General features: G+C 48.4%; 1 protein-coding gene across 1 annotated transcript in view; it reads right to left on the bottom strand.

The window, feature by feature from the left end:
* ARPC1A (actin related protein 2/3 complex subunit 1A) overlaps positions 1-26084 on the bottom strand; it is a 318664-nt gene that overhangs the window by 147193 nt on the left and 145387 nt on the right. The window contains exon 5 of the mRNA XM_069645561.1: positions 13066-13173. Within this exon, the coding sequence (XP_069501662.1) occupies positions 13066-13173 (108 nt within the window). The remainder of the gene's footprint in view (positions 1-13065; positions 13174-26084) is intronic.

Below are 26084 nucleotides of genomic sequence, written 5' to 3'. Positions count from 1 at the left end.
GAGGTCAAGGGAGAAGGTGGACTGACCATACAGAGGAAGGACGGTACAGCAGAGTGTAGAGGGGAATTACAGAGAGCATGTGCAAGGGGAGGTATTGTTTGGTGAGAGAACGTGGCACTTGGGTGTGAGTGCGTGCATGGTGAAGAGAGTGACTGAAGTCAAGTAGAAGAGTGGGGGTTGTAGGTGCACCAGGTAAATGAGTGTGAAAGGAGGGTTGACTATGAAAGAAGGGAGGTGGTGGAGTGTAGAATGGGAGTATAACGTAGTGTGAAGAGAGTGGACAGTAGTAGAATGCAGTAGGAGAAAGAAGTGGAGAGTAGTAGAGTAGCAGGAAATGAGAGTAGAAGGATTAGAGGAGAGAACAGAGGGACAGAGTGGGAGAAAGAAAAGCGAGGGGAGGAAGGGAAAGGAAGGAAAGAACATCAGGACAAGGAGTACAGACAAGAGCATGGTTTGTGGGACCCTAGGTTAGGATACACCTAGAAGATCCGGAAGGAGCGAGAGGGAGGACTGTGGCTTTTAGGCCATCAAGGTCTTAGACAGTTGGGGTTTCTCATATCTAGTTACCACACTAGAATTTAGGGTCGTCTGGGCTGGGGTTGAGGGACACCAGTGGAAGAGCGAAAGCCCTAACGCAAACATCTAATAAAAACTCAGTCTTCCTGAGTTGGTGTGTTCTTGAGGCCATCTGTGAAAGTGCTCACCAACTTCGGAGGTTCTGCAGCATGAGTGCTTCTGATCCAGTGGGTCAGCTGTAACCTTCCTCCGCTGGGCCTAGAACTCGACTGGTGGATCCTCTCCTGTAGCTTTGGTAAAACAAACTTAACTATCCCTATAACCGGATGCCCACTATTAAATTTGTGCCCTTCGTTTCTATGAACAAACTTTTCCATCTTCTTAAAACACCTTATAATTGCTTATTAAAACGTATATACCATGTTTAGGGGTCTGCAACCTTTGGATCTCCAGAGGCCTTGGACTACAACTCCTGTCAGCCCTAACCAGCATAGTCAATGTTGAGATATCATGGAGGTTAACACGTGCGTGTTGAGCCGCAGGTTGCAGACCTCTGGTTTCATATGTTTTGGGACACATTACTGTTGCTACTTGCCTGTCATTTTACGTTTGCCAGTTATGCAATCACCAACAGTTTTACACTTTCTAGGCCCTTTCAAAGTATCTAAAATGACACTTGCCTGTGTAATTGTGTGTATAACAGTTTGAAAAGGCATGTGGGGGTTGTTATAGACCATTAACTGTATGTACTGTACCAAACATTCCCTGGTTTATCAAAGTTTTATTGCGGTTTCCACCATAAAAGCATTTCAGAAAATATATAATATATATATATATATATATACATACATACACAAACAATACGAGCTAAAAGTATCACAAAAGTTAATATCCCGAATATGACAAATTCAAAAGATAAGTCATAAAAAGAAACAAAAGTCATGTAAACACCAAGTTCCCTCTACTAAATAAAGCATTTATTAAAAAGGAGGATATTGCAAAAAACACCGGCATAGCACAATTTCATTTCAATAACTTGATACTGTCACTCGTAGTTCTGATTCAAAAGAGATTACATTAAGTATTGGTTTGAGCCACTTGCATCTCAGAACTTCATACAATGGGCATTCAAACATAAATTGCAACTTTTCATCACATAATTTACAAAAGGAGGATTTGGAAGAGATACCAGCGACCCAATGAGCTGTGAAGATAGCAATTGTATGTCCAAACAAAATTTTTCAGGTCTCGGGTGGCGGGGGAGGGGGGTTTAAATCAAGACAGAGTTCCATGCCCGCTATGGTTTTTAGAGACATGTATTTAGATGACAAATGACAGAAATAGCATAGATCTAATTTGTCTTTTATGAGCCAATCTTTAAAAGAATTCTTTAAAATGTTTCTATAAAGTGTACCAAATTTGGAGGGTTCATGCCATAGGGCTTCTAGGCTTATCTCGTAAAACATGCGTCCAACAAATTTAAGCCAAGGCAATACATTTCCTCCATGGAGCTAATGAATGTCATGGATTCCCTCTCTATAGAGGGTTAGAGCTTCCGAGTTGCAAATCTTTAGTAAAAAAACAAAACAAAGGTTTCAACATTATTGCATGTCGAACCTCAGTTATGCCCAATTCCAAAGCTACAGGGGCAGAAGGTGCACGTATAGATAAGCCTATTATTCTCAGTCACATATATTTTTTGACATGGGGCATAGCCCCATAAATTTGCCGCAAAAGTAATAGCTGAGAGAGCTTGGACATTATATACTTATAAGGCACCTTTCTGCTTTTGCTAGTTAACAATATTTGGCTGCTCTGTCATGTAAATCAGAGGTCTATCTTGGTGGCAATCCTGCCCATCATTACAAGTTGGCTTTTAAATTCCTTAACAGGTCCCAGAAGACACATGATATGATATGGCATTTGTAACGCGCCTATACACAGGTGTTTCAAGGCGCGGCGGGGCGGGGGGGGGGGGGGGGAGAACAAGGGGAAGACAGACAACGATCCTACTAGGCCTGGTGTCATTCAGATCGCGCAAGTGCAGGGGTAGGGGGAAGGGAAAAGTGCAAGGGGAAGGGGGGATGGGGGGAGTGCAGAACAGGGTAAGTAGAATAAAAAATAAATAATAGGGCCAGCTGGTGGCAAGTGCAAGGTAAGTGCAGACAAGTGCAGGGAGGGGGGGCTGTAGGGATACAGAGACAGTCCCGCAGTGCAGGGGTTGCCAGGGAGGCAGTGCAAGTGGAGAGTGGCTGGGCCAAAGACCGAGGTCGGTGAGAGTGACCCAGGTGCAGGTTCAGTGAAGAATTTAGCAAGGGGGAGAGAAAGCTGAAGCAAAGAAGGTTTTGAGGTGCTTCCGGAACCAGAGATGGTTCTCCTCAAGTTTCAGGGAGGCAGGAAGGCTGTTCCAGAAGGAGGCCCCTGCCGCAGAGAGATCGACCCCCAGCTCGTTGCTTCGAGAAGCGGCTGACCCTGAGGGAGTTGGAGACAGATGAGCGAAGGGCTCGGGAAGGAAGATATTTAGGAAGAGAGAGTTGAAGGTATCTAGGCCCCAGGCCACAGAAGGCCTTGTGGACAATGCAGAGGGTTTTGGACTTAATCCTCGCAGCCACTGGGAGCCAGTGTAGAGATTTCAGTCCTGGAGAGATACGGTCCCTGGGCTTGAGGCCAAGGACAAGTCTCGCTGTCCTGTTCTGGATGAGTTGCAGAGGGCGGAGAGTGGAGGCAGGCAGATTAAGATAGAGGCTGTTACAGTAGTCCAGCTTCGAGAGAACCAGGGCTCTGGAGACCGTGAGCTTCTGGGGGGAAGGAGAGGAAGAGAAGAATACCTCTGAGGAGGTGCAGCTGGTAGTGTGACTTCTTAGAGACGTCAGATATATGAGGAGAGAAGGAGAGTGTGGAGTCGAAGTTGACCCCAAGGTTTTTTGCCTTGCAAGTAGGAGCAGGAAGTGGGCCAAGAGAGGCTGGCCAGAGAGCTGCAGGGAAGGAGGGAGTGGGTGTGCCGATGAGTAGAATCTCAGTCTTACTGGCATTAAGGCAGAGGTCATTGGCGGCACACCATTCCTGGATAGCAGACAGACAGTCGGAGATGAGGGAAGGAGAGGAGGAGGCCGAGGGTAGCCTGAAAATGAGCTGGGTATCGTCCGCATAGCACTGAAAGTTGGGGCAGAGAGTGGCGATGCGGTGGGCAAGGAGTGCCAGATACTGGTTGAACAGCCAGGGAGCTAGATTAGATCCCTGGGGGACACCACAGGTAGAGAAAAAGATGTCAGAGAGGAACTCTCCTTAACAATTAACTACATCTATGGGTTCATGCCAACTAGTTAATGCTCTTATTGCAGGACCATCCTTACAACCCAGTCACCTGCACATAGATGAGAATGCATTACTTACCGTAAAAGCATTTCTGATGATTGTATCTGCTTAGATTCACATGCTGTGCATAGGTCCGACATCCAATGGTCACTGCGGAGTATTGCATTTTGCTTTTCGTAGTCGAAAAGGGGACGTCGACAAGGCGTGTCTGAAACACTATCCCTATAGTGACGTGCGTTGTACCCACAATCCCTCACGCGTCGAGGTCCCTCTGTTTGTATTTTTCTGCCCTGAGGGAGCCTTCTAGACGTGAGTGAGTACAGAAAAGAGAGAGATATATAAAGGAAGTCTATGTTCCTTCCATCCGAGCGGGGAGGAAGGGCGGGCGCATGTGAATCTAAGCAGATACAATCATCAGAAATGCTTTTACGGTAAGTAATGCATTCTCTTCTGATGTTTGTTAATCTGCTTAGAATCACATGCTGTGCATAGACTAGCGAGCAGTACCCGGAGTTGGCGGTGGGTTATGAGAAGGAACAGTAGAGAAAAGGTGTCGTAATACTGCCTGTCCCACCTGGGAGTCAGATCTAGAGTGTGTATCTAGACAGTAGTGTTTTGTAAAGGTGTGCACAGAACTCCAGGTAGCCGCTTTGCAGATGGACTCAAGGGGAACATTTGCAATGAATGCTATGGATGCCCCCGTGCCTCGAGTAGAGTGTGCTCTTGGCTTAAAGGGCAGTTCTCTCTTAGCAAGAGTATAGCAGAGAGTGATGCATTGAACAATCCATCTAGAAATAGTGGATTTTGAAACCGCATCTCCTTCTCTTCCTGCTGCCACCGAGACGAAGAACTGATTAGTCTTCCTCAGTGGTCTGGTTCTTTCTATGTAGAACATGACCGCTCTGCGTACATCTAGTGTGTGCAGAGTCCTTTCTCCCAAATTGGAAGGATTTTGAAAGAACGTTGGTAGTTCTATAGATTGGTTTACGTGGAATTTAGAAATAAATTTCGGAGCAAACCTAGGGTGAGTGCGTAGGACCACTTTATCTTTGTGAACTGTAACGAAGGGGTCTAGAATAGAAAGAGCCTGAAGTTCACTTACTCTCCTGATGGAGGTGATAGCTATTAAAAAAGCAGTCTTAAGCGTGAGGTGTTTAAGAGATGCTTTGTGCATGGGTTCGAATGGAGAGCCCATGAGTCTGGTAAGTACCACATTAAGGTCCCATCCGGGAGCTGGGTCAGCTATCGGGGGGTGTATCCTCTTTACTCCCTCCATGAAGGCCTTTATAACAGGGATCCTCCACCACGACACTTTGAGTTGGGAAGTGGTGTATGCAGAAAGTGCAGCTAGGTGGACTTTAATGGAGTTAAACACTAGACCTGAATCCAATAGGTGGGTCAGGTATAGGACCACATGTGTGGGAGAGCAGTCAATAGGGTTGATGCTTTTACTCCTGCACCAGATGACAAATCGTGGCGAGTGTTCGGTTTTCTGGCTTCCCTGAGGATGTCCATGCATCTTTGCGCGAGTTGTAGATGTCCGAACTCTATGATCTCAGGAGCCAAGCTGCTAAGTTCATGTTCTGGGGGCATGGATGCAGAGTCCTGCCTTTGTCCTGAGACAGCATGTTGTACGGGCAGGGGAGTTTTACTGGGGGGGATAGAGACATCTCCATCAAGTGAGCGAACCATGGTTGTCGTGCCCACATAGGGGCCACTAGTATCATGGTCACTTGTTCCTGGTGCATCTTGTGCACCACTCTGTTGAGAAGGGGAGTTGGGGGAAAAGCGTAAACAAATTTCCCTGACCATTGCATCGACAGACCGTTCCCCTTGGATTGGTTCTGGGGGTACCTGGAGGCGTAAGTTAGGCATTGTGAGTTTTCCAGGGTTGCGAACAGGTCTATTTCTGGGAATCCCCATTGTGTGAAGACGTCGAAGACGATGTCTTCGTGCAGGCGCCATTCGTACTCTTCGGGCAGGGGGAAATCTCTGCTGAGACTGTCTGCCAGCAGATTGAGTTCCCCGGGTACATGTAGTGATAGTAGGAACATGTCCTGTTTGAGAGCCCACTTCCATATATTCTGGGCCAGCTTGGACAGGCCTGGAGAGTGGGTGCCCCCTTGCTTGTTGATGTAGTACATGGCTGTGGTGCTGTCTGTAAAGACCATTACTGTTTTGCCTTGTAGGTGTTCCTGGAAGGCTCTTAGCGCCTTGAACACAGCTAGTAGCTCCAGTAGATTTATGTGTTTGGATGCTACGTTCGGAGTCCACACTCCGTGAGCAGTCTGATGGGATAGGTGCGCCCCCCATCCTGTGAGGGATGCGTCTGTGGTTAGAGTGGCTTCCGCCGCGGGTGTGGCAAAGGGTTTCCCTTTTTCCATGTTTTCCTTTGTCCACCACCGTAGCGAGAGAACCAAGGCTTGCGAGACCACAACTAGATCCTCCCATAGTCTGCTGGCCTGACACCACTGGCTGTTGAGCCACTCTTGCATTGGGCGCATGCGCAGGCGCGCGTGAGGTACCAAATAAATACACGACGCCATCATTCCTAGCAAGCGCATTGCTTTGCGTACCGTCACCTCTCGACCGGTCACATATTGAGGGATTTGAAACAGCATGTTTTGGACCCTCTCTTTGGAGGGGAAGACGAGGCCGTCCTTTGTTTGAATTAGAGCCCCTAGGAATTGCTTGATTTGACTGGGGTCTAAGCTGGACTTCTTTTTGTTGATGGAGAAGCCCAACTGGAACAAAAGGTCTACTGTCTTTTGGGTATTGGAGAAGGATGTTTCGTAAGAATCCCCTGTTATGAGCCAGTCGTCGAGGTAAGGGTAAACTGGGATGGACAACCTGCGCAGGTGGGCCGCTGCCACTGCCAGCACCTTCGTGAATACCCTTGGTGCTGATGCTATGCCGAAGGGTAGCACTTTGAACTGGTAGTGTTTGCCCTCTATCATGAACCTGAGGTATTTTCTGTGCGCTGGCAACATTAAAATATGAAAGTATGCATCGTTCATGTCCAATGTTGTCATGTAATCTCCCTGAGAAAGCAGTGGGATTACTTCCTGTAAGGTTACCATACGAAACTTTTGGGGTTTGATAAACTTGTTCGCTGGGCGCAGATCTAATACAGGGCGCATGGTTAGATCCTTTTTGGGTACAAGGAAGTACACTGAATAAATACCTTCCGTTACCTGAGATAGAGGCACGACCTCTATGGCTCCTCTTTCCAGCAGTTGTTGTACTTCTTGGAGAAGGATGGCAAGATGTTCCGGTGTCATGCGACGTCCCCTCGGGGGTCTGTAGGATGGGGAACTGTTGAATTCGATACAGTATCCGTGGGCTACGGTGGAAAGTACCCAACGGTCTGACGTTATCTCCTCCCATGCAGGAAGAAAGGATGTTATCCGGCCCCCGACCGGTGTTGCATGGGAGGGGACGCGAATCTTCGCGTCACTTGGAGTTGTTGGGGGCTTGGGAGCCTCTGGGGGTGGATCCCCGACCTCTCCCTTTACCCCGGCGTTGGCCTCTTTGGCTGTACTGCCCACTATTGGTCTGGTAATTGGTGGCAGGGTATTGTTGATGCTGACTTTGTTGTTGTTGGCGTTGGCCACGAAAAAAGCATTTGTTGCCATAGCCGCGTCTGGCAGTGGGCTTAGAGATTTGGTCAAGAGTCTTGATAGTATCGAACTCTTTTTTAGCCATCTCTAGAGCTTCATCCACCGCTTTTCCGAAGAGGTTAGAGTCTTCCACAGGTTTATTTATTAAAGACGCCTGTGTTTCCGGTTTAAACCCTGAGTTGCGCAGCCATACATGGCGTTTTAGGAGTATTCCCTGCACCAGGGAACGTCCCGCTGTTTCTGCCGCGTCCAGAGAGTTCTTTACAATGCTCTGGTTCACCTGGGTTCCTTCGCCAATAGTTGAAAGTAGGCGTGTACGTAAAGGCTCCGGTGCTTCCTCGGCGTCCTTGCGCAGTTTGGCCCACTGCGCGTCTGCATAGCTAGCAAGCAAAGAATTGTTGTTCGCAATTCTTGCTGAGAAGGCAGCCGAGGAAGTTACTCTTTTTGCAAGGGCATATAGCCTTTTGCCCTCCTTGTCAGGGGGTGCCTCACTGGTGGAAAGTGGTACCCCTGCCCTCTTTCTAGTATTAGATACTACTAGGGAATCCGGAATGGAATGTCCCCTAATGTAGAGCGGGTCTGAGGGAGAAGGAGTGAAAAGTTTTTCAATTCTCGGATTGACCCCTCTGATCAATGCGGGAGGGGCCAGCGAAGGGATGATTCTTCTCTTCACTGAAGCTAGGAGGGGAATGGTTTGGCTGACCGGGGGTTTCTCTTTAATTACTCTTTCCACAAAGTCTAATTCTGGAGAGAGCTCCCCAGTGTCCAGTTCGAAATGTGCTGCTGCTCTGCGCAACAGTGCATTGAAAGTGGGCTGATCGTCAATTGGAGACGTGTTCCTAACTGGTGAATTGTCAGGAGGATTTAGGTTTAGGACATCAGTGTCGGAATATACTGATGGGGATTGCCAGGGGTGCGAAGGTCCTTCTTCAGTGTCTTCTCGGAAGCCTTCTTCTATAATGTCTGGCCTGTCTCCAAGACATTCCTCCTGGTTTAGTCCTTCATCGTCCATGAAAACATCCTCCTCCTCCAAGTATTCTTCCTCCCCAGTGAGGTCGTATACGTTATGGAAGTCTGAGGCTGTGTCCACCTGGGGATCGACTAGCCTCGGATTTTTGGCCCTGGGGTCCTCCTGAGGCCCTTCTCTAGTCCTCTTGGGAGTTTGAGAGGTATTCATAAACCTTTCCATCCTCTCCATACAGAGGTGGAGTCTTTCCATGGTTTCATGGGGTACCCCAGAGCGGTCTGGCGGGGGAAAAATAGAGTCATCTAGCTGGAAATGGCTCGACCTCTCCCAAAGCGTCGAGGAAAGTGTCCCGTCGCCCTCCGAAAAACCTTCAGGTGTGCTGGGTGACCCCCCGACTGAAGGGGGTAGTCCCTGCCTTTCTTCGGGCTTTTTCGGCGTGTCTTTCGACTTATGCGTAGCGCTCGACGTGTTCCTCGGCGTACGCTTCTGGGCGTCGGCTACAGCGATCCTCGCCAAGCTTTCGGCGACTCGTTTGTCGGCGGAAGCTTGCGTTTTCGACGCTATGGGTGTCGAACGCACTACGGCGGTATGCGCCTTCTGTTCATGCGCGCCGGGCGATGGTTTGGGGGCGGCGCCCTTATTTGCCGAAAGCCCAGTCGCTGGTCGCGGCTGCGGTTGCGAGAGGGGCTTCGAACCCGAACGGTCCGAGGAGGCCGCCGGTGGAACCTGTGTCTCCTTGGGCGCCGAAGCTCTTTTCGTCTTTGACGAAGAAGAGCCATGGGTTGTGTGCTTATGTGAGTCTTTGTGTGCGTCAGTGTCGCCGGGGTGTTCATCCCCATAAGCAGGGCGTGAGCCGAGCCCGTCGGGGACAGACGACGAAGCGCGCAAGCGCTCCTTAGAGGGGGTTTTGACTTCCGTAGCGGAGGTCGTGTTATCGCGTTCCTCGTCACTGTCGGTGGTAGCAGCGGCGGGTGAACCTTCGGCCTTCGACATCGCGTAGGCCGCCCACCTTTTAACCCTACGGTCTTTTAGAGTTTTAGGCTTAAGAAGCCGACAAGCCGCGCAACCTTCCTCCTTGTGATCGAGGGGCAAGCAGCGGTTACACCGTGAATGCTTGTCCTTCCAAGTGAATTTGCCCTTGCAAAGCGGGCAAAACCTAAAGGGTGTCCTCTCCATAGCGGAGGCAATAAATCGCGATAAGCACCCCAAGGGAAAGGAAGGGGAAAGGGAAAGGCATTCTCAGAAAAGACCCAGAGATGTCCCACGACCCCACTCTCCCTACTGTATAAGGCCTGCGAGGCCAGGCCACGTGTTCAGCAGCGCCGAAGGATTTCCTCCGCTCGACCCTCCGTCGAAGATTTTGCTCGGCGGAGAACAGCTTACAACTGCGTCGAGGGAGGGATTATTAATATTATGTGAAAAAAACGACCAAAGGTCGAGGAGTTGCAATGTCTCTCGAGGAGCTCCGCGTGAAGGCGACCAGAAGCTGGGCGGAAAAAAACAATCTGAGGGACCTCGACGCGTGAGGGATTGTGGGTACAACGCACGTCACTATAGGGATAGTGTTTCAGACACGCCTTGTCGACGTCCCCTTTTCGACTACGAAAAACAAAATGCAATACTCCGCAGTGACCACTGGATGTCGGACCTATGCACAGCATGTGATTCTAAGCAGATTAACAAACATCAGAAATTTATTTACTAGTATAGTGGGAAAGTAAACAGACAGCATCACATCCAACACTTCCTATGGTGGAAGATCCTAGTTCCAATATGTCATCCTTTCAAGAGGCAAGCATGGAGGTTTAGGTAGAAGATGCTGGGAAAAAGAACCCTGCAGCAAGCCTGTAATACTAGACAGATTCTATATAACAATTGGAATCAGAGTGAAAATTAAACAAACTTTTGCACGGGTGTCAAGCTTGGCTCTTTTCTCCCAAATTGCATAGTCACTGTTCTGCAACCAAGTGCTGTTCATGATTAAGAATGTCTGGCTCCAATAGCGAGCAGGCAATGAATGTCTTTCTCGAATGATTGAGGCAATTGCACATGAAGCATTCTTGGCCAGCCAGAATTTTAGTTCACTGAAGGAATGTGCATCCTGTGTTCCAGCATATAAAATTGCTTTTCAGTAGGGTATGCAGAGTGTTTTAGGAACTGGCATAAAGTCGCAACAAGCATGGTTTCAGACTACAATTTCCCTGAGGATACCTTGCTACGGACTACGCTGGGTTTTGTAGTCAACATCTGGAGAAGGAAATGTTGCAGACCCCCAGCTTCTGTGGACTCTCACTATGTCCCACAGTGCAGCATTACATCTATTGAATAAGGCTTTTTCCTGGACTCTCAGATTGGAGTTACACCTACTTTCTCAATTTTCTGCTGCTGTGCAACATACTCCCATACTGGTGTTGGCCACACATCCATCAGCTCTCTCATTTGGACAGTCCCCATCTCCATGCCTCATATGCTGCTCTCGTTCATGGGTCCTTCAGGTTTCCCTCTTGCAGCATAGCTTGGTCCCAGTGGTTCCCACTGCTCTCTAGCATTGCTCTCACCAACTCTTCAGTGCTTGGGTTGATTAAGCTCCATCAAGGGGTTATCTCCTTGTCCACAACACTACTCAGCAGCTCTGCGTCAATGGGACCGTTTGGCCACCTTCTGACATTTCATGGTTACACCACCAACAGAACAGGGTACTTCAGTCTGCTCCTCTGTTTCCAGATTGTGTAGTCTGTGAAGATTCCCAGTCTCAGCTTCTCTGACACATACATACTCCACCATCTTCACTCATGTCCAACCAGCCTGGAAACAGTGGGCCGGCTGGATCACATGACCCCCCCTACCAGAGAACAAGGACACCATAAAGTTGTGTACTTGGTTGCTTCATGATAAAGAAGATCATGGTAGCGGGAGAAAGTTTGGATACCAAGCCATTCATGCTGAATCAGTGCCCACCAAACTAATTATGGTTCCAAACCTCTGCCTCACTGGCATAAGGCGGTGAGAGAACAGACCAGTAGAAAGTTCCAATCCACACCCACTCCCGGCAACCAAACCCCATGCAAAAAGTAATCTGCATGAATTTCTGATGTTTTACTATTCATGTAACATCCACCATTGCCATAGGCCAAGATGTTATTTTTCTCTTATAGGTGGGTCATATCATTCTTTGGTGCCCAAAGCCAGATCAGCTTAGCTTCCCCTGCACGGATGGACCCTCACACAACACCCTTTATCACGCATGGCAACAGTACATTCAGACAGAATCTAGACTTTCCATGAGAGAAGGCTAGACTTAACATGACAGAAGGGAGAAGAGCCATCAGAGGCAGCAATTGCCCACAAGTCCATAACACTGATATGGTAGCAACTCCCTACCCTCAAAAGACCACTCACCATGAGGTCTTGAAGGCAATCACCCCAGCCCGACACATCCATCAGCAAGGTTAATTTAGGGGAGGGGCAGCAGAATGGCTCCATCAGGAAACTGGGCTGGTCTGATGCTAAAGAACCTGTAGGTCCACTGGCAAAGGATCCTAAAGGCGGCCCAAAACAGGGAGCACTGCCCCCTCAGACCATTGTAGCAATAATTTGCAATCATGCCCGAAGCACCCAGGAAACACACAATGCTATGTGTAAATCGGTTCCATGTCTTCGACAGTAATTAATTTGTCATAATTTAATACAAAGTAATTACTTCAAAAAGGTTTTTACCACCCCCAATGCTCCCCTTCCCCTTCTTCACCATCCCTTCCCAAAAACCTCCCCACCCTCTTTTTCACCCCTTAACCCACAAATACCCATATCCGTCAGTCATTTCGAAGTAATGACTCCACAGTAAATAACCACTGAGTAATTACTGTTGAGAAAGCAACAGGATACCGTGTAAATCAGTATGCTGGGTCTCCATTGCTAAGATCGCAGATATCTTGGATGACAGAAACAAACTGCCCAATGGATTCCAGATACAATTTCTGGAGAAGGAAAGGCTATTCTAAGTTTGGTGCACAATACTGTACCAATGAATTGGAGGTGCTTTCAGGAAGTTCTATAGTTACTGGAGTTTTATAGCTGATGGTTGAGTTTCTTAAATACATGGATTTAACACAGTGCCCAACATCTTCTGTGTTCATTAAGCAAGAACAAAAAGATACTTCAAAAACATATCCGTGTTCTATCTTGAAAGCAAAGAAAGTGCCTCTCACATACCCTATTACAGTGCACTATCCATCTATCGCCTAACCTCATTAAGGCAGGCACGCCTGCACCTATCCATTAACGTTTTCTCAGTTGTACATATTTTCCACATCAAAGTCTGGTGTTCAATCTTTTATACACTTTATGTACACTTATTAAACTGTACTAGCTTTATCATCTGAGCTCCCATTTGTGTGAATCAAAAGGGTTCATCTATCATGAAGAGTGGGAACTTTGGTTATCTGACGTTTTAAGAAGTCCCTTTATCTCGAATAAGGATATTCTAAACCAGGCTGGGGATTTTTTGTAATTCCAAAAGGTCTTCTTAGAGGAGGCACCTTTTGGCACTCAAGAGTTGCTTTGGTAATACATTCAAAAGCAATAAAAAGTAAATAAATGATAAACAATGCTTCAAGTAAGTTTATCCTATCAAGTTTTTCAGCTCACCTGCTTTTAAAATCACATGATCCGGCAGCTAGCAGAACATTGTTGGGATGCCAGTCCAAGCTAAGTACAGTAGAACGAATTGGCTTCTTAATATGTTTGCTGACCCACCTAAATTAAAGAAAATAAAAATATGTTCAGTTAGAAAAGCATTTATAAAGTAATTTTTATTTAAAAAAGTAGGCGTTTCATATGGTCTAGTACTCCTACAAAATCCAAAAGAAATACAAACTGTGACCCAAAATGTCAGACTGAAGGAAAGAATGCGTACTTGTAACCCCCCAGTTCACATGGTAAAAATATCAGGAAGAGCCAGAACCAGCCCTACAGATAAGGGGTGTTTCAGCCATGTTTATAGGTAAATACTCCCAAAAAATAAAAATAGGAAGTAAAAATACTCCCAACAAATAGGAACCAGACATATAGGCCCTTGAGCCCCTGCTTTCACCCACACAACTACATGGATATGTTTGGACCTGTAGTGCGCATAGTGCCACAGGAAGAAACTACTATCATAACTGCCTGATTGAAGAAGTAAACTTGTATCTTTTAAATGTGTATGAATTAACAGGTGCAAAGGAATTATTATTGTGAAAGACATTTCCATTTCCTAGTGAAAAATTATTCTTATAAAATACTCTCATTGGGAATTGGACTTACATTTTACTCCCTAAACAATGATTTTACTCCCACTTCAAACTCTTATATGGAGCACTGTCCAGAACACTTTCAAAAGCAGAGTTTAGTCCGCAAGGTGCCTATAAAACTTCAATCTCCATTACAGTGAAATTATACAGTGAAGAATTCCACACATGTGATTTATGGGGTTAGAAGTAGTCACAAAGCCACACAGTAGTCTGCAAAAGCGTAAGAGGTGATGAGTGAGCATTCATCAATAACAGAAACAAACCTCAAGTGGAGAAGGACTACTTGTCCTTCTCCAGTATGGTTTGATACTCATTTACAACCTATAGATGACTACGAAACTGTAAAAACCAATAATAGCAAGGCATTTTGGGAAAGTTCCACCAAGAAGCAAACCTCAAAAGCTTAACCCCCCACCTGCAATAAAATTAGTCTAGATTAGAGACTTTTACCTTGCTGCACACAGATTGGCAGCAGTCTCAGTGCACAGAGAAAGACAGTCCCGAGATGGAGGAACGAAGGCACACACGGGAATGCTGAATGCCAGTATCTTAGATCGGTGTAAAGGCGATAACGCATTAGTGTACGAGGAGCCCAGGAATGTCCAACACAGTTTTTTTTGTCCCACCAGGGAATCAGACCAGTTAGGCATTTCAATTTCAGGGAGATTATGCCCCTGGCCATAGCATGGTCATTCGATGTATGGACGTGGGAGGCAGGCCAAAATGGGGAAGGCTGTGTGGGCGACCCCAGGCAGAGCCAGTTTTGGGCCAGGGATTAAACAAACCCAGCAAGGGTGTGTTGTGAGGCAGACAGACTGAGCTCCCCCCCTCAGGCAAGAACAAGCAGGCTACACCAAAATGTTGGACCACAAACTAATGCAACAAAGTCTTTGCAGAACAGATTTATTACATGCAGAGAAGTAGGCTTATCGCCAGCAAAGCAGGTTAGGCACACTGGACACCGATAATTGCCCACACTGGGCTGCAGGCACAAGGTGGTGCATTGATGTTAGAAATAAAAGCTAAGCCCACCCACTTTCATTGGACACGGGGGCCCAGGGAGAAGCCTTGTTTATTTATTTTTGACATTTGTAAAGTTCTCTCAACCTCTGGGCATCAAATCGCTGGTTGCAAGATTGACAGAAGAACAAACCAGGTGAAGTGGCTCAACCCAGGGAGGAGCCTTGTGAGAAGAGCAGTGTCTTGAGGATTTTACAAAAAGTCCAGTAAGATTGTTCCGATCTCAGTGCAAGAGGTAGTGAGATCCAGTTCTTGGTGGTGATGACTGGGAAGCTCATCCCACCAGCGATAGTCTGCATCTTGGTCTGACAAGACTGACTGGGAAAGGAGCAGGTAGGTCTTGAAGATTGCGCTTTTTTTAGCCTTCGGGCCAGGTAGATGGGGACAGAGTTGGATAGGCATTTGTAGGTGATGGTTAGGGGTTTTGATCAGGATGCGCTCAATCAAGGGGAGTCAATGAACATTTCTTCTGGCAGCCGATAGGTACGCTCACCTTGGGATGTTTAAGGCAGCCCAGAGTGCACTGTTCTGAATGACCTGAAGTTTGTTGATGTGAGTGGAGGTGTCTGCAGATAGGGTATTGCAGTAGTCGAGTCTCGAGGCGATGACCACACAAGTGATGGCGAGGCAGTTCAGTGGAAAGAAAAGGTCTCCTAGCTTTGTGGTGTGTGCAGCTGAGGTAGCAATGACATTGACTTGCCGTGTTGGGGAAAGGGTGCCATCTAGGTGCACGACCAAGGTCTTCATGATGCTGGAACTTGGAATAGGGATGCCATCGATAGTAAAAAGGTACTGTATGCCTTGCCCAACTTGTTGAGTAGGGCTTGAGAGCTGACCAGGAGAATCTCTGCTTTGTCGTCATTGAGGGAGGGGAGGCGCCATCCAGGCCTGGACAATTTGGTATACTGTGTGCAGAGTGCCTAAATTAGCATAGCTTTCGGTTAGAGGGGAGGATGATCTGTGTGTCATCTGCATAATTGGTGTAGGAGATACCCTGGAAGTCAAATGATTCGTAAAAATGTTGTGAAGGGTTAGGGAGACGCATGAGGATAGGGTGTGTGAGGGCAGAGGCGTTATCCGAGAAGTCTCACATGGATCGGTCAGCCAGGAATGAGGAGCTCCTATAGATAGCTTGAGGCAAGACATTAGCCGCTGACGCAAGGTGCAGACACAAAATTTGGTGACCCACAAGGTCAAAGTTTGCAGATCGGTCTAGCAGAAGCAGGAGTGCCGACTTGCCTGCATCTTTGATCTCATCAAGTCGTTTCTTTAGATCCAGCAGCGTAGATTCCGTGCCATGGCCAGGTCGGAAATCAGATTGCTGCAGACCTAGGATATTGTTGGATTCAAGGTAAAGCTGGATCTGGAGATAGGCTGCCCAATCCAGGATCTTGAGAAAGGTGACGGAGGTGATCGGGCAGTAGGTTATGGGGATGGAAGGGTCTAAGGTGGGTTTTTTGAGCAGTGGGAGAACCCAGGCTTCCTTCAGGCTGGTCGGCACCGAGCAGGCAGAGAAAGTAGCATGGATGAGAGTAGTGATGAATGGAGAGGGCTTCAGCGCGGTCCTTAATGACAATGGCAGGGCACAGATCCCTTTGGCAACGGGAGGGGTTGAGTCCTTTCATAAGAAGTGTAATCTCTGCCTCTGTAACTGGTTTAAAGTGAAATTGCATCAGGTCCAGCAAAGCGAAGGGAGGTTGCGAGTTATCGCTGGGGGCGTGTTTTTGTTTTTTAGTGCGTTGCGGATTTAGATTGGAGTTGGGAGAGGGGTGCAATAGAGTTTACTGCAAACAAGAGGGTTTAATTGTAGAGTTCTAACAGGAGGGCAGGGTTGTAAAGCTGTGGCTGTGAGGGTTCCAGCTCACCCAACATAGGTAGGATGCAGTCTTTTGTTAGGTTAGGAGCTCCCAGCTAAAGTAGACAGTAAAGGCAAAGGAGGCATAGGCTTGGGGAAGGAGGCAAGTATGGAAAATGTGATTTTATGGTCCGTCCAGGGGCAAGGCAGATTGGAATTAACTGACATGGCAGTTCAGGTCAGCAAGAGAATCCAAGATGCGTCCTTTGGAGTGCATGGGGCTGAGGATTCGTTGTGTAAAGTCAAGTGTGGTAAGGGAGCTGGCTAAGGACATGGCGTTGGTGTCATCCCTGTCATTAAAGCCTAGATGCAAGTCACCAAGGAGTAGGATCTTGGAAATCGGTTTTGTGTTGGTGGAAAGAACGTGCAGGATGTCCTCTTCAAAGGTGAGCAGTGGACCTGGAGTTGGGTAGACCAGATGGATAGTTATAGTGGTGGTGTGGGATTGGCAGCATTTGGTCAACAATAACTCTCCATTGGGTAGTGGAGGTGCAGATTTCTCTGATGGGGAGAGACTCTTGAGCGATTATAGCTACTCCACCGCCACTGGAGTCTTGTCTGTCTTTACGGAGCCTAGCATAAACTGGCGGTATTGCAATGTACAGTTTAAGACCAGCGGCAGCGTGTAGCCATGTTTCCGAGATGGCTAGCAGGTCAAGATTGTTGGCTGTAATTAGGTATGAGATGTCCAGCGAGTGAGCAAGAATAGACCCAGCATTTGCGAGTGCTCCTTTTAATGGGGTGGCTGAGGGAATAGGTAGGTGCTTGCTAGTGTTGGGTAACCTGTGGTTGGCAGAATCGTGCTTGGGGATGATTGGTATTGGTGGTAAAGGGGCCGGGGGAGGTAGGGGAGTCACCTGGTGTATGGATAGGGCAGTTACTAGAATGAATTACTGCTAGGTTAGTGAAGTGGTGAGTGGTGCTGGGGACCGTTCTGGTGTGGGCTTGGCACGTTAGGCTGGCTATGAGTGACAGTGCTGGTCTGAGTGTGTGCGGATGCAGTGTCCATGGCACATATCTGTGGCCTAGTTGTGGTGTGCTGGAGACAGATGTTTGGCGAGTGGCCAGGGCTTGAGCTCTGGACCAGTGGGAGCATCGTAGATCTTGAGGTAGGAGGATAAGAGAGCCTGGTTGAACAAATTGGGTCCAAGAAGGCTGCGTAGTGGCGGCTGGAGAGTTGGCCAAGGTGGAGTTGGCAACGATGCTAGCGGGTTTGGCTGGGAGGTTTCCACGGGTCAGGCGCCGAGAATTCACTCACTCCGCTTGCGAATTTGGGAGTTGGCTTGGCAGCAAGCATGCCTAGAGCGGTGTCATGAATCGTTACCCCCCTCCTGGTCACTTTGGCCCAAATGGAAGAGAATGGGAGTAAGATATATCAATTTGTCTTCCAAGATGGCGTCCGATTGCTCCCTAATTGAGAATTATCTTCAGCGGTCTAGTTCTTTCCAAAAGGGATCACCATCGCCGTGTGACGCCTGGACATTGTTCCGCCTGTGGTTCCTTTTCATTGCACAACACGTCCACCAGTATTGCATCTGTCATTTTTCATCTTTCATGAAGTTAGCGCTTAATTTCCCCCCGTTTCTGCTACGTTCCCTGCACTCCCTCGAGAGCCCGCCCTGCATTGCTGTTGCTCCCGCATTTCCCAGTTGTGCACGCTCTCCGTACTCTCTCAAGCCCCACACAATATTATTGAAGCCCTTTAATTTCTACGTTGTGCCGCACTGCCCGTGCACAATTCATTGCTCGTTCAGCACAAGGGCTGCCTCTTATTTTTGTATTGCACATATCAAAAGGTTCCGAGCTCGCACATCAGTATTAGTGCCATCCATTCCCTAGTGTGTTACATTGACATTTCCCTACCAAATTCCCTCTTTGTTATTATTGCAGCCTCTGCAATCCCCTTTCCTCGGATTTCTACATTCTTCGTTTTGGCCCAGGTTCATTTATTTGGAAGCATACCCTCAGCTCTTCTCCGCATGCACTCCTGGAATTCATCATATCTGCACAACCTCGCTTGACAGCATAGTGATGTACTCTTCTGTGCAGGCGCCCTGTTCTTTGATCAGGCTTTCCCCCCCCAGGAGGGTTTCCCAGATTCCTCACCAGGCTCTTACCAGGGACTGGTGTGGAATGTGGAAGGCTCCCCATTTTCACAACTGGCAGACGCAACCACACTCAGGTGAGATACATTGTGTTTAAGGATTGCGCTTTGTGGTCATAACAAGGGGTTATCATGCTATGGTGCCAGTAGCCTTGCCCCAGGGGTAACAGGACATATTGGTCCATGTGCGCAGGCGTATATTTCTGTACTGCAGAGACTGCAGTCTACAATTATTGGATGTAGGGGGTAGTGGGGGAGAAGGGACACCAAGAGAGGAAGGGACGAGTTGGAAGAGGGAAATGTTTGAGTGTAAACTGCTGGGAAGGAGGTGAGATTGAGAAAATAGCCAGTGAGGAGATAGTGGGCGAGGGGAAAGAAGGTACCCAGTCAATTAATCTAAAACATTACAGAGTGGTAAATTTCACTGCAGTCTATAAAACTGAAAAGCACAGCAAACATTAAATATATAAAGGGTTGTGGGGTAAGGGATTAATGCCTCCCCCTCTGTGTTTTTTGTTGTTTCGATTGTGATGAAATGTACCACTCTAATTGTGGTCGGTAAAATCACATATAACCTGGAAATAAGGGGCAGGTATAGAGGGTGATGGCTGAGAGAAGGAGGGAGAGATTTGGGCCCAGGGCTGGCCAAAAGACTGGCAACAGGCCCACAGGGGGTGGAGAGATGGGTAGAGGGAAAAAGAAAAAAGTGAGGGAAAAGGAATGAGAGAAAGAGGAGGAATGAGAGAGAAAAGAGAAAGTGTTCAAGAGGGAGAAAAAGAAAAAAGGGAGGAGAAAAGGGGGCAGAGGCAGCCAGGTGGCAAATTAGTGCAGGCTGGGGAGGAAGGGGAACCAGGGGAGAAGGACATGGCCAGAGAGGGGAAATGGTACCTGCTAGAAGGGACCCTGCAGCTTCTCTGCTACCAACCACACGTCCAGCACCCCAAATGCCAGCAACCAGAAAGAGCGCTAGAGCCTCTTCTCCAAACGCTTATAAGGCTGTCACTTCCCCCTCATACAGAGCCCCCCCACACCAAACTCCATGATGAATTAAGCTGTTCCCAGGGTCCAAGAAGGAAGGGGCAGGAGTGCAGGGTGTAGGGCAAACAATTGCAGGGACAGGTGCTTTCTGGGGAAGGAGTGCACAAGGTGTGAGACAGGTGGGCAAACAGGCCTGGGGAGGAAGTTTCTCAGCAAATGGTCAGCTCCCAGGCTACAGATTTTACCCTGGCTGTAAAGTTGGCAGCTGTTGCCTGGGAACAGGGAGCCAATCTTTGCAGGGGCATCGCTGGAATTCCACAACTCCCATAATATAAAGTCAGATACAGTGCAAGATGAAAAATACATTTGGGAAAATGGAAAGTCACGCAATACATTGAAAATGAAAATACAGAAAATCCATAGTAAAAGCATAAGTGAAGGCTGTCGGGGGTCCACATGTTAAGTGTCATTTTCACAGATGGGAGCCTTCTCAATTCTGCAGTTTGGGAATGGCATGCTTGCCAATTGACTGATCTTTGAGATATCCTGAACAGAAGATAAGGGTCTTTACTCCCATACACAATTTGGGATAGCCCACTGCTGCTGGAAGGTGAAATGGCATGGCAATCTAGTGAGTGAAGTATGTGGAAACCTGGCACCAAAACTCTTGTACCCGGTATAAGGTCCTCCACACATGCAGGACTTCTGTGCAACAAATGTACAGAGGTCTGATGGTGAAAGGGCTTTCAATAGTCTACTGTAAAGAATACCTGGCTCAACAATTACATTATCATACTTCTTGACAGAGCTGACAGCAAAGATAACCCCTTGCCCGAAATACTTTTGGTTTCAGAGAAAACATGCAATCAATTATCCTAGCAATATGGTCGACAGTGCACCATCCCTTCTCTCCTTGATGAGAACGAAGTATACTCTTCCCGCGCCCAACAAACAATTTGTCCAAATAGTTACATTTCAAATCAACTGTCCGTTAGTTGGAAGTACAATGCAATCCTGCAGATGCACCCCATTTCCATTATCCATTTAGACACGACGTATACAGAGGGATGTTAAAATATAAGTTATGAAATCATTATTCTACTTCAAACAGATACTGCTAAGCATAGTTACCGGCAGCCCCATGCAACCTAGGATTGTAACCATGAGCATTGTGGATTCATTTAGCTTCCAGGACAGCCACAAACAATGTTGAGAACAGTTCTAATTCAGCCTACAGCTAGCGATTACAGCAGTTCTGTAGGGCAGTCACTTGATGAACATATCCGTGTTAGAATTAACATCCAAATCTTGCAAGGGAACTTCAGCATTCGATTTAAAGGAACAAAGGCATTACTAACAACTGGAACCATTCATCATTATTACACAGTGCTCGAATTTCACGTAATGGTCAATTAGCGCAATTTGTGAAATCTCCATCTGGCCCTTCCAGTTCATGTTCCTGAATTGTTGTGAGGTTTAGAGGGTGAGGCAGGGCTCCAGCATGAAAGCTAAGGCAGTCAGCAAGTCACAGAAAGCATGCTATTTGGATGGGAAGCAGAAAGCAGTGCAAGTCCAATGTAAACCCCAGAAAAATTATGCTGCAGCAAGAGGCTAACTGGTAGCAGCAGCTGCATTCACAGAAAACCTGTACCCACACAAAGCCCACATCGCTGGCACTAAACGGGCTCCTCTTCAAGCATTCTCATTTGAGGCCATATGATTAACAGATGCCAGGCATAACAGACATGCTCATTCACACATGTCTGGACCTCCATGCACAGTTCTAGCAAAGGATAAGGCAGTTGATGGGCCAGGCAAGAAACAACCACCACACCCCAATAGCCCAAGCACTGTTGGCCATCAGTGAGAAACTTAAACCTCAGACCAGGCAGTCGACATGAGTCGGACCTCAACTACCCATTTGCAGGCAGGACATGGAGGTGGGCAATGAAAGCGTACTTTCTGTTCTCAAAGCTGCCCATCATCCCACTCTCCCGGCCACTCAAACCAACAAGGTAGTTATTTTACAGTAAGGGAACATGGGGGGGGGGGGGGGAATTAGCTTCTGAAAACATCTCAAGTACTCCTGCCGGGAGGGCAGCTTCAAACACATCCATTCCACTACAGCAGGGTTGTCCAGCTCCAGGACTAAGGGCCGGATCCCTGACAGGGTTTTCAGGTAATCCCTCATTAATATTCATGAGAAGACATTTGCAACCATTGAAAATCATTGTATGCACATTTCTCATGAATATTAATGAGGGGTATCCTGAAAATACAACATGTTTCTGGCACTCGAGGCCTGGAGTTGCACAACCCTGCACTACAGTAGGACATGCCCATTGGAGTTCAGGCACGAGCCTGGTAACAATCTATACAATTCTGCAGAGGAGCTACTTAATGTAGGAGACACTACTGCAGCATTACAAGGTTTCATAATCTGGTTGCGTCTTTTTTGGAGTTTCATACTATTGCTGTGGGAGTTTGGGATAGTGAGAAAGAGCAAAGTTCGAAATTAAGCGGAGCTACGAGCCATTTCACTTGTGGGTAGCTTGAAAGTAACAGTTGCCAGGAGCTACTTTTGGCTCCCCAGCCCAATTGATGCCTTATAAGCATGCATATGACACATTTTTAACTGAGTATTTTAATAAAGAGGAATTGGGACACATCTAGTACACATTTAAACATTATGAATCATAAATAACGGATTAAAAAATGTAAGTGTGCAACTCATGTGGAAGTTAGGTTTGCCATGTGCTAGGTACTCGGCACCTGGTTCCACAGCGTTACATCTTGCCTAATAGGTGCCCTACGCCCAGGAGCTGGTTTTAGCTCCTGCACATCGAAGAACAAGTTACTTTCTTACCTGGTAACGTTCTTTCGATGGGATGGTCCGACGACGTATTCCATATCTATGACATGTAATCACCACAGCTGTGCTGCTTCGGAAACTTTTTCGGCATCTGCGTCCTGCGTCGATGACGTCGATGCGCCGTCGTCGAGGACCTCCTCCGACGTCCGACGTCATCCGATGTGATAAGTAGGACGCACGACGCCCATAGCCTCAGTTGTAGTTTTTTCCCCCAGAACGTGTGACATAAGTCAACTGCCAGTCAGACACAAAGCCTTGCGGAACGTAAGCTGCAATCGCAAAAGAAATTCTGCAGCGGGGAAGGCCGGGCGGGAGCGATAGGGAATACGTCGTCGGACCATCCCATCGAAAGAACGTTAACAGGTAAGAAAGTAACTTGTTCTTCGAGGGGATTGGGTCCTCCGACGTATTCCATATCTATGACAGACTCCCAAAGCAGTACCAAAGCAAGGAGGAGGGAAAGAATTTAGAATCAAAATGTAGAATAGCCAATCAAATAGCAGAGCAAAGGACTGCCTTGCCAAAGGCCAGATCCTGTGCTCGGATGGAATCAAGGGAATAGTGACGTACAAATATATGTACTGAAGCCCAGGTGGCTGCATCACAGATGTTGCGAATAGGAACACCCCTCTGCAGGGCAGTAGACGCAGCCATACCCCTGGTAGAATGGGCCCGCAAGCCAGCCGGTGGGTCCTTACCCGCCAAACGGTAGCACTCCGAGATGGCCAAAATAATCCAGCGAGACAAAGTCTGTTTCGTCACAGCTTGCCCCAAACGCTTTCCAGCGTAACCAATAAAGAGTTGATCATCCACTCTGACCCGGGACATGCGTGAAACATAAAAGCTTAAAGCTCTCCTAGGATCAAGCCTATGGAGCCTCTCCTCTTCCTTACCAGGATGCGGAGGAGGATAGAATGCCGGAAGAACAACCTTCTGGGCCAAATGAAATTCCGTCACTACCTTCGGAAGAAAAGAAGGACGAACTCTAAGGACAACCCTGTCCTTGTGAAATACAGTGAAGGGAGGCTTAACTGAAAGTGCCTGCAACTCACTCACTCTGCGAGCGGAAGTAACCGCAACTAAAAACACAGTTTTCAGAGTTAACAGCCTCAAAGGGCAAGAATGTAAAGGCTCAAACGGAGCACCCATAAGAAACTTAAGAACCAGGTTTAAATCCCAACCGGGCACCAGGAAAGGTGACGGAGGGAACACATTAGTGAGCCCTTTCAGGAACTGTGAAATCAAAGGGATTTTAAAGTAAGAACACTCTTCAGACGAGCGCTTAAAGATGGACAGCGCCGCCAGGTAACCCTTAACGGTACCCACTTGCAAGCCCCTGTGGGCCAAAGAAAGTAAAAAGGACAGAACCATGGGGATGTCACATGCAAAAGGATCCACATTCTGAACTCTGCACCAGTCGCAGAACTTACGCCAACGGCAACGGTACAGAGACTTTGTTGCCGGCCTTCGGGCCGAAAGCAACACCTCCATCACGTCCTCGGAGGTCCCAATCCTTATACCTCAACCTTTCAGAAGCCAAGCGTGAAGGTTGAGGGATCTGACCTCTGGATGGAGAACCTGACCCCCCTCCCGTGAGAGCAGATCGTCTCGGTCGGGAAGACGACGTGGAGGGCAGATGGATAAGTCGAGAAGGTCCGGGTACCACGTCCTCCGAGCCCACGCCGGGGCAATGAGGATCATCCGGGAACCGAACTTCCGTAACCTCCGCAGCACTTGCGGGATGACGGGGACTGGAGGAAACGCGTACAGCAGCGGGAATGACCACTCCACCACGAACGCGTCTCCTAAGGCTCCTTCTGGAGGAAATTCCCGCGAGCAAAACCTTTCGCACTTCCGGTTGACACTGGAGGCGAAGAGATCCACTTGAGGGGTCCCCCAAAGGGCGAAGATCTCCAGGAGAATCTCCTGAGCCAACTCCCACTCGTGAGAGATCGCGCTCTGCCTGCTCAGAGCGTCCGCCGTCACGTTTTCGGCTCCGGCCAGATGAACTGCCGAGATCGAAACTTCCTGCTGGATGGCCCAGAACTCGAGCTGCATCGCCTCTCTGCACAGAGGAAGTGACCCTGCCCCCCCCCCTTTTTGTTGAGGTAGTGCATGGCCACTGTGTTGTCCGTCAGGATCAGGACAGTCTTCCCTCGCACAGACGGCAGAAAAGCCTTCAGGGCTAGCCCGACGGCCCTCAGCTCCAACAGATTGATATGGAGTCTGGACTCCGACGGAGACCAACGACCGCTGACTGTCAGCCCGTTGGCATGAGCTCCCCATCCCGTGAGGGATGCATCCGTCACGATCGTCACCTCCGGCCAGGGAAGCCAAAATGGAGCGCCCTTCATCAAATTGCCTTCGACGGCCCACCACAGAAGGTCCCGGGCGACCGAGGCCGGCACCTGAATCGAGTCCGACATCCTGCCGGAGGACTGCGACCATTGCGTCTTGAGTGCCCACTGCAAAGATCTCATTCGCAGGCGAGCCTCTGGCACCAGAAGAATGCAGGATGCCATGAGGCCGAGCAACCTCAAGAACTCGAACGCTGGGAGCGTCTGGGCATGCTGAAACTTGTGCACCATCTGCTGAATGTGAAGAGCCCTCACCTGGGGAGGAAAACACTGCCCCAGGGAAGTGTCGAGCACTGCTCCGATGTACTGGAGCCGCTGTGTTGGCGTCAAATGGGACTTCTTTAAATTGAGGGAGAAGCCCAGCCTGTGAAGGGAGCGACAGGTGATCGATAGATGATCCAGGACTTGCTCGGGAGAGCTCCCCCTGATCAACCAATCGTCCAGGTAGGGGTAGACGTGAATCCCCCCTTGCCTGAGATGCGCTGCCACCACCACCATGAGCTTGGTGAAAACCCTCGGGGCGGAGGTCAATCCGAACGGCAGGACCCGAAACTGAAAGTGCGAGTCGCCAACCGCGAACCTCAGGTACTTCTTGTGCTTGGGATGGATCGGCACATGGAAGTAAGCATCCTTGAGGTCGAGTGACACCAACCAGTCCTGAAGCTGAAGGGCCTGGAGGACTTGAGAGAGAGTAACCATCTTGAACTTGTCCTTCCCGAGGAGTTTGTTCAAACCGCGCAAGTCCATGATGGGTCTCAATCCCCCGTCTTTCTTCGAAACCAAAAAATAAGGGGAATACCATCCCTTGTTCCTCTTCGCTACAGGCACCAGTTCTATGGCGCCTTTCTCCAGCAGGGCTTGAATTTCCTGCGCAAGGAGCGGATCCGGACTCTGCAAAGAGAGGTTCCCCGGTGGATTGTCGCGAGGCCTGTGCCGAAAAGGAAGACAGTAGCCGTGGGTTATGATCTCCAAAACCCACACATCTGAAGTAATGGCTTGCCACTCTACAAGATGCTGCGCCAGCCTTCCCCCAACCGGCGAACCATGGGACATGGCCTCACGACTGAGTGGGAGCGGCTGCGGCGTTACCTGAGGGCAAAGAGGCAACTGCCCGAGCGGCCTTGGCACCACGGGTACTCTGTCGTCCACCTCTGGTACCCCTGCGTTGGCCTCTTTGACTGCCAGCTCC

This window comes from Ambystoma mexicanum, chromosome 2p, assembly GCF_040938575.1.
Source record: "Ambystoma mexicanum isolate Mex_15411 chromosome 2p, UKY_AmexF1_1, whole genome shotgun sequence".
NCBI lineage: Eukaryota > Metazoa > Chordata > Amphibia > Caudata > Ambystomatidae > Ambystoma > Ambystoma mexicanum.
This window is presented reverse-complemented; position numbering and strand designations above follow the sequence as displayed.